Source organism: Puntigrus tetrazona, chromosome 14, assembly GCF_018831695.1.
Source record: "Puntigrus tetrazona isolate hp1 chromosome 14, ASM1883169v1, whole genome shotgun sequence".
NCBI lineage: Eukaryota > Metazoa > Chordata > Actinopteri > Cypriniformes > Cyprinidae > Puntigrus > Puntigrus tetrazona.
The window spans coordinates 19322512-19339006 of NC_056712.1; the positions used below are offsets into that span (position 1 = coordinate 19322512).

General features: G+C 39.4%; 1 protein-coding gene across 3 annotated transcripts in view; it reads left to right on the forward strand.

The window, feature by feature from the left end:
- Positions 1-16495, forward strand: part of fam13b (family with sequence similarity 13 member B) — a 45442-nt gene that overhangs the window by 25733 nt on the left and 3214 nt on the right. Inside the window, exons 8-22 of one of the 3 annotated variants that reach the window (XM_043257001.1) lie at positions 1641-1682; positions 3104-3223; positions 3324-3447; positions 5174-5277; positions 6872-6926; positions 7015-7117; positions 8094-8159; positions 10755-10965; positions 11042-11180; positions 12005-12086; positions 12418-12567; positions 14193-14413; positions 15277-15360; positions 15452-15547; positions 15822-16087. In XM_043257001.1, coding sequence (XP_043112936.1) covers positions 1641-1682; positions 3104-3223; positions 3324-3447; positions 5174-5277; positions 6872-6926; positions 7015-7117; positions 8094-8159; positions 10755-10965; positions 11042-11180; positions 12005-12086; positions 12418-12567; positions 14193-14413; positions 15277-15360; positions 15452-15547; positions 15822-16087 — 1863 coding nt within the window. The remainder of the gene's footprint in view (positions 1-1640; positions 1683-3103; positions 3224-3323; positions 3448-5173; positions 5278-6871; positions 6927-7014; positions 7118-8093; positions 8160-10754; positions 10966-11041; positions 11181-12004; positions 12087-12417; positions 12568-14192; positions 14414-15276; positions 15361-15451; positions 15548-15821; positions 16088-16495) is intronic. The other 2 variants (XM_043257003.1, XM_043257002.1) reach the window with 2 other exon arrangements.

Here is a 16495-nt window from a genome sequence, read left to right on the forward strand (position 1 = left end):
GAGAGCTATAATACGTTTCTCTCCTTTTCTTCACTTGTAAGCGGTTCAGTAAACACCGGCAATGCAAGAAACCTGTGAATGATGGATATTTTTAGATGAAGACAAGCTCAAGTTCATTTTTGATCTCCGGAAACCCATGCTAAAAAAATGCTAAATGCTTGTTGATATGTAAAGAGAGACACTGAAGAAAGATTATGAAATCCAAAAAATATTTCATGTAATTAAATTCAGTCATGTGGTTACCGGCCAAACTCACTCTATATCATGCATCAAGTACTTTTAACGTTTCTCAGGCTCAGTCGGAGTTCAGGTGAGGTCTTGCAGAAGAAATGAATGGAAGGATGTTACAGAAGGCTCTTTATTAGAGCGCTTCATGCTGAGTAATACACGGTCAGTGTGAACGCATTACTGTAACCGATCTCTGCTTCTTGTGTGGGAAAGATACTGAGGATGTCTTAAACAAGGCTCGTTTTGTTCTCTCTTGCGATATCAAGCGATGCACTTTTCAGTGCTGACTAGCACAAAAAACTGCATTTTTCAAAAAGTGCTTCTCCAGTCCACTTGTCCCAGCAGCCGTTTGCTTTCTTCATGACGCTTCCTTTTTTAATAGCAAGGCCATTTTTGAAACGGCAAAGCCTTTTCGATGTGCCATAGATCTACATTAAGTTGACCAAGATAAGTGCGGTCTAGTAGTTTTTGCCATTGCAGTTCAACTATATATATATATATATATATATATATATATATATATATATATATATATATATATATATATATATATATATATATATATATATATATATATATTATAATATTTAGTAACTTTTGCTTGGATTGTTTGGATATTAGCTGGTCATGTGATTTATATTTATTTGTTGTGAGTGAACGGTAATATTTGTCTGTGCATGTTGCCTTAAGTTGTCGAATTGTTGCTACTTATAAATTAACAATGAGAAAAGATCTCAAAAATCTTAAATTGGACAAAAAAGTGAACAGGTCTGATTCTGTGGTCGTTTCTTTTTATAAAGGCTCACATCCTAGGAATCAGAAAATCATTTGATGCTCTGATCTTGTAGACTAGTTTCTAGATGGTGTTAGTTGTTAGGGTTTTCCTTTTTCTTGGGATGACATGAATTGGACACAAGCCTTCCCAGCAGCCTGGAAAGCTTATAAGGGGTCATGACATCGTACCATAGACCGCACAGCTGCTGCCAAACGACACGGACCTCGCGCTTGTCCTGCTTCTGAACACACTCATTTGTGCGTGCCGATGCGGCCCGGCCTACGAGCACCTGCTGTATCAGTCAAGGCCTTATTTGTTCCTTTCCCAGAACCTGACACGGGCGCTAACAAGTAGCAGACGGCTAGTGTTATGTAAGCTAGCGTTCCTAACATGTCTAAATTTGTTTATGGGACTGCAAAGTCATCCTGCCCGTCATTCCTCTCCGATGCCCACTCCTGGTGTTTCCTGTGACCTTTACAGGAAACGGAAAAAAATTGTTTTTCTACAGTGTACGTGACGCGTGAAATGTACAATAAATGTCTTTTTTCCGATGACATATATATGGGGATGCATTGTGGGAAAAATCACAGTTTATATAATCGTCATAATGTTTTTTTTCCATTTCTTCTCTTTCCAGTTCGCACATTTCTTCCATCAGCATTCTTCCAGGATCTGCCGCGTAAGTGTCTTTTTTTTTTTTTTTACAAATAAATTGCAACCATATAATTCATGCGTTTAAGTCTCGTCCAGAATCAGAGTCTTGTTTGTTTGCTATTGTCATGAACAGCATACACGGCCTTTCTTAAACCAATAGGTCCATTTGTAGTTCATTTCTCTGATGTTAATTTGGACCATATGCAATTATCCTCTGGCCTAAATCAGATTTGTTGACTCAGACGGCCACAGCATGCAATAAACAGACCTTTTAGGTGGACAGAAGGCAAAATGTAGCTGAACAAATGTGATTATGGTCTTAAAAGCAGATAACTAGGGCATGCCGTCTTGCAGACTGAGAGACCGTCTGGACTTTGCGACTTAGAATTGAAAGTGGAATTGAGCCAAATTGCTATATATGTTGCTTACGTTCTGCTAAATGTGTTCATAATGATACACAGCCAATACTATATAGGATTGAGCTTATTTGATATTAATGAACTAAACTAAATCTGGAAGAACAAAATTAGACCATTAATTCATTAGTGAAAATTGATTGATTTTTATTCACCCCTTCAACATTTTGGAACCAAAATTCACAAAGCATTGGAAAACTTGAATATATTATGTAGACTGCTTTTAAAAGTGTGATTACTAGATTTAAAAAACCATGGGCATTGTATAACAAACACACATTTGACTATTGAAATTGCAATTTTAAAAAAAAATCTATCTTTAGACCTTATCTTAAAAATCTCAAACTGGAGGAGGCATGTAGATTAATTGTTTACAGAGAAACTGAAAAACATTCATGTCTAAACAGTACATGAAGAAATCACTTTCAGCTTTTTCTGTCCCACTAGTCGATGGCTTTGACTGTCGGCAGCAGGAAGAATATTATCCGTCTTTGAAACGGCCTCGGAGCAGAAAATGCATTAAAGTATCTGTAACCGAACAGCAGCTTCAAGCAAAACCAGTGCATCTGGTCGTGAAATTCTGCAGCGCTTAGGTGCACGGCATAAACAACACCATCCCCTGATGATTTATGGCTGGAATTTTGTCGCACGCAAATGCAGCGTGACTCAATGAGCCTTTTGGCCCAGATGGGCACGTGGAGCTTGGTTAGGAAGGCGTGCTGGGGATCGTTTGCTCTTACGACTTCGACATAACCAGAGCCTGAGTGCGGGACGCATTAGAGACGTGCGTGGTGTAATGCTAGTCTACGTCTAGTGCTCTCAAAACACTTCTATTTTCAGACACAAGAATCTGCGGTGCTCCGAATGGAGGGTTATTTGTAAGATCTTTGAGCTCGCGCTGAAAACTCCTTGGCTGTCCTTGTTAAAAAGGTCAAGCTGATAAATATGGGTACCGTGTGTTCTGGCCTCAATAGGAAGCTTATATTTGTCCTATAGTTGAGTGAGATGCCTTGAATGTGTTTACTTGCAGTATAATCCAGAGGACCATCCGTGCTGCGGTGGAACAGCATTTGTTGGACTTGCAGACGTCTATTGACAAGGAGCTCGGCAGCTATGAGAGTCAGGTGTTGGACTCCCAGCCCTTTCAGGGGTGAGTTCGACAAAACACGCGGCACGTGCAGTCTCTACTCGTAGCCGAAATTTGAACCTTAATGTTTGGTGTGCGCGCGAATCTGTATTTTTCTCCACAGAAACGGCCCTAATCAGAAGCCGGCAGGGCCTGAGGACCATGAAGATGTGCAGTCTGAATCTGAGGCAGAGGCCGAGACTCTCCCGGAGGTTACGGAGGAGAGCCTGCCGTCAGAGAATAGCGAGGTAAGCCATTAGCGTTACGCTTTTCTGGATTTTATTTAGTGCGGAAGTAAAGAAGCCAGAGGAACGGGGATTATACCAGTGATTCTCAACCTAGCTGAAGCTAAAAACAAGTGAAAAGCAAAAAAATTTAACGCTTTTATTTTACGGTTACACCTATTAGCTCTGTATTAGCATGCATATCGTTAGAATATTAGCCATTTACTAGTGCTAATAGTCGTAACGCCGGTTGTTTGGACAGATGTGTAAATGACAGTTGATGGATGTACTGACCATAACAAGATGGAGTTTTTGTATTTATACTATGCTGTAGCCTTGTTAAGCATCATGAGGCGACCAAGAGAGTTCTAAAACCTGAATATCGGCACGATTGCGGATTTGACATTTGATTTTATTAATTCAACAAATGAGTAATAATCATTCGCTAATCGCCGAGCAGTTACTGAATGACTCTGTGCTTTTGAATGAATCGTTCGAGTCAATGATTCAGTGGTCCATTTATAAAAACAGCACTTGCTTTATCGCTTGAACTAATGAGTTAAACGTTCACTAATTAACAGTCACTTGACGCCATTATTATTACCGTTATCATGAAATGGATATTTTGCAAATAATGTAAATGAAATATAAAAATTTGATTATACGTGCTTTATGCATAAATTTAAAGCTGAAAAAAATTGATGATGATGATAATATTAATAACAATTATTGATTTATAATCAAAATAAAATCTTGTGTGTGGCATTTAAACATTTCAATGGCATTAAAAAAGTATTAAAAAGCTTTAAATAAGATATGATGATGCCTGCAGAAACCCTCTCATGCCGCGATGCAGATTAGTTGGTTAAAAGAGTATTGATCCCGGAAAAGCATTTCGGGAGTTTTTTTTTTTTCATTCACATTATTTTAGAATTCATATATTAACTTCAAAATGAAACTAGGGCTAGGGGGGCTTTGAATATCATCAGAAAGGTAAAGAACCACTGCGTTAAATAATTTCTGTAGTCCTTGAACATATTTAGTCTCTATGCTATCAGCAAGGTCTGCAATGCCTCCTCCTCAGCAGAGTGAGAAACGAGGGCCTTCCTGTCAGATAAACAGGCCATCATCTGTTCTCAGCGGGCAGAGGCGATCCCCCTTCAGCGTTGCGCCGGAGCGAACGAAACATTTCAGATAAAGCACTTCCCTCGAGTAGATAATTAGGTAATGAGATGAAGCGCCAGAGCTAATGATAAAGGTTTGCATCTCTTGACTATGAGGTGTAATGAAATGACGAGCGTGTCTGGGATTAACGGCCTCTTTGGGAAGCTTCTCTTCCCTCCATGTGCACGTGCATAAAGTTCTTGTGGCCTGGCCAGAGGTTAGGAACACATGAACCGGGTCACCTTCTTTTAATAGCCCTCCCTGAGGAACGACACCGCCACCTGGTCATTTCGTTTTCATTTTTTCTTTATTTAACCGGGTTCAAAACTCATTGAGATCAAAATCTTTCACAAGAGTGACCTGGCCAAGTCGACGCAAACACTCCGCCCCATTCCTCAATGTTATCAGCTCCCGACCTTGAGACGCCGTCATCAGTAAACACGCGCGAGGCCTCGATGTGTTTGAGCGTTTCAGAACATTTGGCATTGTGCATTATCTTCCAGTCCAATGCCAAAAGCTATTATCTTTTTCACTTGTAAACCTGTCAGTGCAGTCAGTGGTAATTACTCTCCTTTTCCACCCGCAGGAATCTCAAGGTTCTCAGCTCAGCAGCCCTGTCACGGAAGAAAGCTCTGGGATGGACCTTGACACGGAGACTCTCATAGATGCAGAGAGCCTCGGCACAGAAAGGTTGGATTCGAAGCGTTGAGATACCATCACAATTCATTTGCCCTTTTGATGAAAGAGAAATACTCGTGTTTCAGTAGGAATCTCTGCATCTGGACATGTGCCACTCATAAATTCCTAATTACCTCATGCAGCTTTTTTAAATAAGTAAATTAATGCCACATAAATGACAGAGTCCTCCTATATATATATATATATATATATATATATATATATATATATATATATATATATATATATATATATATATATATATAATTAATTAATAAATTAAATATTATTATTTATTTATTTTATTTTTTTCTGTAATTTATTATTTATAAAGACAGACTGAAAATGAAGAGCTTATAAATTCTCCAAGATTCCCCTTTCTGTCAGACATTTTATTGAATTGTCCAGCAGAAAACTCACTTAAAGAGTTATATTTAGTAGGATTTTGCCAGAAAAACCTCTAGAATTTTTATCCTATGTTAATGAAAAAACTCTGATTTGCTGATTTTTTTTTATTATTATTTTTTTATTTTTTTTTATTATATTGTTTTTGCCGTGAAAATAGCCTAAGATGCTGACATGGCACTAAAAATGAAAAATCATCTTTATATGAACGCAAATGCTTTAGCCACTTTCCCTATCACGTTGTAGCATTTTAAAAGTATGCATTTTAAAGTCCAGCTGCGATTTTTCCTCAACATACTCTTAGCTGACTGCTTATTAACAGTAAGATAAATGTTAAGTTTAAGTACTGGATAATTAGGGCTGTAAAAATAGTCATGCAGAATATGTGCTTTATAAGTACTAATAAACAGCAACTATGTTAAGAATAAGCAACTAGTAATACCACAAATCTTTTATAGTCATTTTATACTCTCATGGTTTAGTGAATACAATAGCACACGCTACTCAATGTGACATACTTGAATATTTTTTTCATATAAGCATATATTTAATATTTAATTGATTTCAATGTAGGCATTTGAACCGCACAAATATATTTTACCCCCTTGAACACCGGCACGCAAGAATGCACATCGAGTATGAAACCTCACGCTCGGATGCACAGGCGAGGCGTGTGTGTGTGTGTGTGTGTGTGTGTGTGTGTGTGTGTGTGTGTGTGTGAGAGAGAGTGTATTTCTGCTTTGCAGCCCATTAGTGAAATAAAATGTAATGGGTGATTTTGAAAGCTTCCAAAAATAACATTTTACAAGGAACATGCGAAATTGTTCTGTTCCTTTTAATGGGAAATAATCATAGAAATCTCTAGCTTGTAAACTTCCAATTGTGCTCTCGTAAAAACTTTTGTAAGCCTGTTACACCTTGCATCGGATAAGCAAGCGTCCTAGATTCCAGAGTCACAGTCTGTTAGATTGTATGGCGTGTTTGGGTGCGACTCGTAAGTTTCAGTATGCTTAAACTTTTGCAATGGTGCCTGAATTCTCCTTGCTTGTTTTACGCCCTTATTAATAGACTAAATATGACTAGGTTTTTTTTCCAAGACCTCTAAAGAGCTCTATAATTGACATGCGTGAAGGGAACAGATCACGCATTCGTCATCACCTTACTGTGCCGTTCATAGTCATTTGTTCTCATCTTCACACAGACTAGAGGACTACTCCGATTATGAGCAGATGGATCAGGCTGATGTTATCACCTTTGTGAGTATTTTTAAAACAGCACCAGGACTTTTGTCTGTTTTTTTTTCTGTGCTGAAGCGTCTAATCGGAGCTCCTTAACGATTCGCAGGAGTCCGGTGACTGTGACCTGAATGCTAATAACGAGTGCACAGAACCAGACAGCAGCCCTCAGTCTTTGAGCAGAAGCATTTTCTCAGACAGTGAACAAGAAGGTAACTATTTCTGATCTTGCTCTGTAAAAGATAAGTACTTTACAGCTGCTAATGTCAGCAAAAAAAAAAGTATACATGTGCAAAATAATGAAAATAAACAGTTAAAATAACTTTTTTTAGCTTGATTAAAAAAAAAAAAACTTATATATATATATATATATATATATATATATATATATATATATATATATATATATATATATATATATATATATATATATAATTAATGAGTTGCATAAGCTTCTGTGTGGTGAAACTTTTGAAATCTGCCATTATTTTGTGGTTTAACTAAGTGCAAATTATGGTGGGGAAAAAAACATTTCACACTTAAGTTCATATAAGTTTTGTGTGTGACTATTAATTGCGCCCAATATACTGTGCATATTTATTATGTGTACACACAGGCATTTTTATTTTTATATATATATATATATATATATATATATATATATATATATATATGAAAATATAATGTTTGTATATTTAGTATATTTGATATAATTTAAATTATATAAAAGTATACATGTAAATATTTGAAAAATATATACTATGTGTGCATTTATATTCTTTAGACGTACACGCATTCATATTTTTGTAAACAAAAAATAATAATTTTGGATGCGATTGACAACACTAATATTTATACAGAAATACTGAATGTTAACAGCGCCCTTGAATTAGACACTCGAGAGATTAATAGATCGCAGAGCTATAAATACGGAAAGTAAACCATTATTATTTATAAACCACCCACTGACACATTTTCTCAGAAATGTTTAGATTCGTGTGAATTATAAATATGGTTGATGGGATCTGAAGGAATGCTAGCCATGTGTGTGTGTGTGTGTGTGTGTGTGTGTGTGTGTGTGTGTGTGTGTGTGTGTGTGTGTGTGTGTGTGTGTGTGTGTGTGAGGCTCATAGCTCATTGCACTCTTCTGTGCTATCTCTCTCTCTCTCTCTGCCCATGCCTGGTCAGCATCATGCCCCATCAATTTCCCACCCATTGACTTCACATGTATGCACCTGCAGAGAGAAGGGAGCGGTAAGTAGCATCTCCACAGCCCTCCCCCAGCTCGTCCATCGCTGCTCTCAAGCTGTTTCTGATCCCAAGTTTGGCTCCGCCCCTTCCCTTTCCCCTTCTCCCACGGCCACCTCCTCACACTGCCTTATTTTGACTGCAAACCACAGTAAACTACCACTGAGTTACATTGTGAATAGGCACAATGCTTGCCAGAGGAGCGATTTCATCTAGGACAAGTAGCATTAAAGGAATAGTTCACCCAAAAATGAAAATTCTGTCATCATTACCTGGTTTGTAACCAGGATCTACATTGACTTCCATAGTTTTTTTTCCTACTGTGGAGCCAATGGTGATCCAAAACAGCCTGGTTACAAACGTACGAAATGTCTTCCTTTGTATTCAGCAAATAAAAAAAAAAATACATACAGATTTGGAAGTACTCCAAGATGAGTAAATAATGACAGAATTTTAATTTTTAAGTGAACTATAAGCCCTTTCCTGCATTTTTTCGCATTGATTTTAATGGAAAATCAATCAAGGGATTTAAATATGGAAATGCATGTTGAACGGAAAGAAGAGTGTTGAACTTCACGCATTAAATTGCACAAAATATTTAATGTGCATACATGACTATCAGGAATGTTGTGAATCAGTGTTCCCCGATTGTACAAAGCGTTTTGCTTTTGCAAAATTAGGACAGATTTCTTTCGTGCAGATAACCAGCTCCAAGAATAACTATAACTGTAAAGTTTTAGTAATCGTAGTTCACATCTTTAATGATAACAACAGAGGAATGCAATATAAATATCAGGTAACAGTATCAGGCTGTAATAGGGAACACTTATTCACTATTAGCTATGACTTTTCCCTCGATAAATTCCTAATTTGCTGCTTATTTGAACGGAAGTTGTTTAACATTAGGGATGTAGAATAAGGTCATGTGCTTAATTACTACTAATAAACGGCTAATATAACTAGTTAAGAGACCCTAAAATAAAGTGTTACCCAATATATTATTTACATATATAAATTTCGACAAGCATAACTATATACTTTATACAAACAATTTTTACTATGTGCATGGGTCAAAGATGCTTTAAATTGTTGTTGTTTTTCTGAGCCAAAAATAAATATCACACATTTTCTCTGATTTACTAAATTTTCCGTAAAGATTTAAACACAATAAACTGTAATAAGCTTCCTTATTCTTTTACACGTTTTAATTAATACATTTTACATATTTAAATTTTTACCTAAATATTGGGTTACACTGAATGTTTTTGACTTTTTATTCCTCAAAAAAACTTGCTTGAAACCTTAAAAGAAGACACTTTGCTTAATTTAATGTGCTTTCTGTGTACATAAAATCACTTTTTGTTAATATCTTTTGATGCGGACATCTTAACGTCTTTGACCCATATATGCATACGTGTATTTACATATAAATAATAAATATACACCTAGTATGCAAGCATAAACTATTGAATGGGACGGTTTTGCAGCCCATTTACAGTTATTATTAATTCACGATACCCCAGATGACCATTTTCTAGCATTCACGTCAACCGAACCCAGTTCTGACGTCAAGCGGACTCTAAACACTCACGTGTGAAACGCCTTCGGTTTGAGCTGACCCCCACCCCGAGACTCTGACTAACCCCTCGGCTCCTCACATGCACCCAGTCAGTCCTGCTGACTCCCACTATTTACCATCTGCCATCAGCGAATGCATCAGCTTTCTCTAATCAACCGCCATGTCAGACATCTAGGCAGCGCGAATTTGATCGGCTGAGTTTCCACAGCAGGCCCCGGTCCAGTACATTCTCAGCCTTCTCTGGTCAACGTGACTTCTTCTCTGAGCATGAGACTCCCTGCATCGAGCACGATAAACAATGGCTGATGTAGCAGCTCTTTAAAGGGTCAGTTCACCACGAAATGTTAATTCTGTCATTATTCAATCGCTCGTGTCTTTGGGACACGAATTAGGATATTTTTGATGAAATCGGGGTGCTCTTTTACACTCCATAGACAGCAACACAACAGAAATGTATGTAAATGATGTATTTACTATGTTTCTGCACCTGGATCGTTTATCAAAACCTTATCAAACCATATTTTCATCAAATATCTTAATTTGTGTTCCAAAGGTGTCAGCGGTTTGAAACGAAACAAGGGTGAGCTATTAATGAGTTTTATTTTTGGGGTGAACTAACCCTTTAAATGCAGAACGTGTGTGTGTGTGTGTGTGTGTGTGTGTGTGTGTGTGTGTGTGTGTGTGTGTGTGTGTGTGTGTGTGTGTGTGTGTGTGTGTGTGAACGTTTGAGTGGGTGGATGACATGCTTACCCAGAAGCGTGACCTGCCAAAATAACACAGTGCTATTTCCACGAAGCATTAAGAGGAAGTCTTGTTTTTTTTATGCGCTCTCTGGCTCGCTCGCTATGTGTCGGAGCAGCTCTGATTTCTTCGCACGCGCGCTTAGACTTCGGGAGAATTGCACAAAGCAACCCAGGTCTGTTGTGAACCTCTAACTCTGCGTGGACGTGTATGCGATCGAACTGTGGCGTTATGCTGATGTCATTGGCTTTAACGGCGGTGCGCGCGTGTGTCTTTGTCAGACCCTGTGCCGGTGTTTATGTCATGGCAAGAGGAGACCGAGTCAGGAGAAGCCCAGCTGTCTCCGTTGGCGGGCCGCATGATGCCTTTACCTCTAGAAGACGATACTCAGCCGCTGCTGGCCCGACGCTTCTTGGACTTCGGCCACAGTCAGCGGTTCTTGCAGCAGGACCACGATGCTACATCCTCCACCAAAGCTTTGTCCTGTGGGAGGTGAGCAGAGAGAGCGCTTATAAACGACTCCGATGCACTGACAGCCAAACTCACGCTCGTGTCACGTCTCTCTCAGGCCTCGCCGAGCTTCCCTCTCTTCCAAAGACAGCCTGAAGGGAGACAACGTCTCCCACCAGCTCACCAAGAAACTCCAGAACCTCAAGAAGAAGATCAAGCAGTTTGAGGAACAGTTCGACAAAGAGAGAAACTACAAGGTTGGAGTGCTTTTGAAGTAATCTTCAAATCTGCATGTATCCAATCTAAAATATGAAATCTCATTGCAATTTAAAACAGCTCGATATAGTTTAAAAAGTGATCGATCAGGCATCATTACTCTAGTTTTCAGCGTCACATGATCCTTCGGAAAGCATTTTAATATGCCGATTGGCTAATCAGTGATTATTATCAATGTTACAAACAATTCTTAGGATTATTTGATGAATAGAACAGAAATAGAAAGCTTTTAATGATCAATTTAATGCATCCCAGTTGAATAAAGGTATTCATTCCTTTAAATTCTTTTGCTGATTTTGAACAGTAACGTATAATGTAATGCTTTTGTAGTTTAAATATATGCTGTACGTTTGCACTTTCTATTCGTCAAAAAAACCCATTTGGACACAACATTGATAATCATAGATGTTTCTCAAGCAGAAAATCAGCATGTGACACAGCACGATGCTGAAAATCCAGCTCTGCATCGCAATTTCTGTTGCATTTTAACATATATTCTTTAAAGTTGTAAAAAAATATTTCACAACATTACTGTTTTTACTATTTAAAAAACCTTATAAATATTCTTAGCTGAACCGCATGCATTAATTAATAATGTAACAAAACATAAATGGATAAAAACTAACACTAGCTTTTTCTATTCTATCTGTTGTCTTTTTATTTATAATATAATAAAACAAATAGCTACATGTACTGCATTAGGCTACCAGACTTGTCCATAGCGCTTGCATATATTGCTCTGTTTGATTGTTTGGCTCTGGATAAGGCATGATGGGTTGAACTGGTGTTTGTGCTTCGTTCGCAGCCGTCTCACGCTGACAAGGCAGCTGATCCAAAGGTGCTGAAGTGGATGACCGATCTGACCAAAATCCGCAAGCAGCTCAAAGGTGAGGTTGCCTGTGTGGGCCGGGGGAGCGATATGGGTGTGGACTTTCTGATAGTCAGTGTCATATGTTATTGGGCGGTCTTGGCCCAGGCCTGCTCCCCTGTCCTCTGTGGGAGAAGCACACCTTACACTGCATGTCTGTAGAGGCTCTGGGGCTCTCTCTCATGGGACCACCCTTCATACTCTACTGGAGAGCCCTCCGCTCACTGTGTTTGGCCCCCCCACACTTCCCATCATCCATTTCCATTTGATGCCCCCCATCAGAGGTGCACTGTCGTATAAAGTCTCTCTTTCTTTTTAACTAAATCCACTCGGACGGCCCGCATCGGCAGGACGACAGCACCTCTTACCCAAAGGTTCCCTGAGGCACCAGGCCGTGCTTCAGTCATACAGACGCCACTCGTCCTCTTCCTCCGTCCCGAACACACCCCATTTTACACTGTCACGCCCCCTCAATGCCTCTAGACAGGCGCCCCACTTCTGTAAGTACTCTTAAGCAGCAGTAAGTAGACTTGAGTTTGACACTCTCTGCTCTCATCTCTCTCTCTACATTTCTCTGACCGCGGTCTCGAAGACGCTCTCCCGCTACGGGACGCTCTCAGCCACGTGTCTCAGCTTCTTTAATCATCTAAAGTGTATGTTTCATATCGGGTTCAAGGGCTCACAGGCTGCTCTCAGTCGCAGAGCCTGTGTTTCCAAAATGCTTCTTTGGCCCTCTGATAGTGTACTTTGTGAGGTTGTCCGTGCGCTACTGATGGACTTTTCCGTAGTTTGTGGTGATCCCGGGCGAGGTCGGTCACTGGCCTTGTATTTCTTTCGGTTAGTGTTGGGGCTGCACGATAAATCGCGATTAGGCAAAAGCTGCGATTGTCATGCGTCTTGTCAGGGAGGAACGGTTCGGTGATCAGTGGTATATCTCTAAATGTGCCCCACGCAGAAGAAACCCAGAAAACCTCTATAGCAGTAGCTGAATAAACATATTCAGTAAAAGAATTACAGAGAGAAAATGTGAAAACCAGTCTGAGGTCGTTGGGGTATATTTGTAGCAATAGCCAAAAATGCATCGTATGGGTCAAAACGATTGGTTTTTCTTTTATGCCAAAAATGTCTAGGATATTAAGTAAAGATATTTTGTACATTTCCTACCGTAATTGCATTGAAATGTCATTTTTGATTGGTAAATATGCATTGCTGAGAACTTAATTTGAACAAATTTATTCATTAGCTTTTTTGCACCGTCAAATTACAGATTTTTTAAAAGGTTGTATCTCTGCCATAATATTGTCCTGTCCTAGCAGACCATACATCATCATATTTATTCATCTGTCGGGTGGTGCATGATTGATTTTGAATAAGTGCGACTGGTTTTGTGGTCCAGGGTAACGTATAAGAACAAAAGACAATGAGGGTCGCACACAATAATCTAAAGAGCACTACATTACGTTATAAGACATCCAATGGAATTATAAGAGTTTCTTAAAGAATTCACATACACATCAAAATCAATTCCTGAAAATGAAGAAAGTATGGTTTCTTTTAAATATTTACATTCATGCAAAATCGTGCAAGAAACGGCAATAAATTAAAGATACATTTGCAATGAAGGGTCTAAATTAAAAGAGTAGCCACAAAAAGAAGTATTTTTTAACGAAATTGGAAAAGTCAACCCAGAACACTTATTGTGCGACCCCTGAAAACAAATGATTGAGTGTTTCATCAGACTGAAGGCAAAAAGGGCTAATTTAGCAAGTTTGTAATTTACCAGATAGCAATTATGGGTATTTTGATTAGACTTAAACAGCTTTGTTAGATAAGAAGGATTGTTATATTCTTATACATCACTAATTGCATTCTAAGTAATGTGAGATCTGTTAATAATTGATTATAATAAATTGCATGTAATAATTCAGTACCTTTATCACTGCTTAGCGTATTCATATCATCTGGAATTTACTGCTGATTACAGAACCGGCTTTACTGACAAGATGGACGTGACGATCACATTCGATTCATCGTGCAGCCCTAGTTAGCGTGGTCAACTCCATCCTGAATGCTACCAGCAAGCCTGGCTCCTAATTCGCTCTCTCTTTTTGTCTCTCTCGCCCAGATGCCAAACACAAGGCCGAGAGTGAGCTGACCCCGCAGACGCGTCCACGCAGCAACACTCTGCCCAAGAGCTTCGGATCCACCCTGGATCAGTCGAGTCACGAGGACCCCGTGGAGAGCGAGGCTCGGGGTCACCGGCCCACGCGAGAAGAGACGCTGGAGCTCATTCAGCACTGCGTCCAAACCAAACGAGCCGAGGACGGCTGGCCAGAGGACGTCAGGGTGAGTCCAGCTTTTTTTTTTAATCAATGTATTTTGAATTCTCTCAAACGTTCTCAGGAAGTTAGAATTGTTACATTTACATTTACATATGGCTTTTGCACAGGTTCTTTTTTTGGGCTGCCGTAGTCGACAAAATTTCACCAGTCATTATTTTTATTTATTTTTTTTGCTTTGGATTATGATTCCATGCAGTTATCAAGGATATCAAATGTGTAATTATATGAGCGGATTTCAGAACACGTTGTTTTCATTCACCGTGCATACGCTGATGTTCAAACGTTTGCGATCAGAAAGATATTTATTGGTTTATAAAGAAGTCAGGAGCAAGAAGTCTCTCGTGCTCATCAAGGCCGAACATGCAGGAGAAAAAGATAACATTGTGAAATATTATTAAATTTAAAAAGGTGGTTTTCTGATTTAAAATACTTTAAAATGTCATTTATACCTGTGATCAAAGCTAGATTGTCAGCACCATTGATCCAATCGTCAGTGTCACGTGATCCTTTAAAAATCATTCTTCTTAAAAATCATTATTTCTTATCAGTGTTGGAAGAAGTTGTGCTGTTAAATATTGTTTGGTTTCATTTTTTCAGAATGCATTTATTCAAATATATTCATGTATATTAAAACTGATGAGACTTAAAAAACACAACGAATCTTCCCCGATCACAAATTTTTGCACGATTGTGTAATTCTGCATGAGTTTTGTTGTGTTCAAAACAACTTAAAAGTCTGTAATTGTTATCATCAGTCTCCGGTTGTTCTCTGTTACCATTTAAGGCAGTCTTTTTTTGATATCTAGTATTTTAATATCTATGTTGTTTATGCAGCCGTATGTACATTTAATGTGTTGCTCTGTGCAGAAAATGACCAAGGAGCAGCTTGCCAGCGAGAAAACAGTCCTGCAGAAGAATCTTCTGTACTATGAAGGACTTCATGGGCGCCCAGTATGTGTCTCTTTCTCTCTCACACACACACACACACACACACACGCTTTCCTCGTGAATGCAGTGCTCTGACGAAAGCGTCCTCCTGCAGGTGACCCGAGAGGAGCGCTTGGTTGTGAAACCCTTGTATGGCAGATATCGTCTGGTCAAGCAGATGCTCACCCGTGTCAGCATCACCCCTATCATAGTAAGACACCCCCGTTCCTCTGGTTTTTCCACACCCACATTAGCCTTTTGGATATTTGGGGTTACAAATGATACATAATTAATGTTTGCGATCTGAAACCAAGTCTGGAGTCTATAATTAATGCATATTCTAAGAATGATATTGCAATATGATCGGATTGTGAAATGAAAGCTGACACTGAGCTGAAATAGGATCCGGTGTTGTTTTAGGATTGTATTGGCTAGACTTTCAGCACAGAGGAAGCAGAATAACCGGCTCTCCTCTCTCGGCACAGGCTTCTCCCTCCAGCAAACGGCGCAATCAGATGCTGCAGCCCATCATCGAGGGCGAGACCGCCCACTTCTGCGGCGAGATCGAAGAAGAGGAGGAGGACGAGGGCAGGGGCCAGCAGGAAAACGTGGAGATGCAGAGCGAGGCCTCCGAAATCATCATGGACCCGGTCGCCCAGCCCAGCTCCCAGCAGCCCACTCAGGAGAACATCCTCAGCTCTGGGAAGCTCAATCTCGATCTGCGTCTGTCCAGTTCCAACGCCTCCTCCATGTGAGTGTGGAGCGGGACAAAAATCGGAATCGATAATGCTTGTGTTTCTTGCTTACTGCGTCTGTGTGGAGGGACCGAATGGAGGCGCCGTATGTTAGCGATCGAAAAAGAGCGAGTGGTTTCAGTGGCTTCACTTGAACCAATATTAAAAATTGGTGCATTAAATATATTTTGAGTGCATTATGGGAGAATCGTGATTGCGAAAACAATATGTGCAGTATTATGCAGCCCTACCTCAGGATAAGTTGTAGGAGATTTTAAAAAATGTAGCACTGCATCACTTGCTCTGCACTGGCTCCTCTGCAGCGAATGGGTGCCGTCAGAAGTCCAAACAGCTGATAAAAACATCACAATAATCCTCAAGTAATCCTCACCACTTGTAAAGTGACCGTTTTTAACTACAAACAC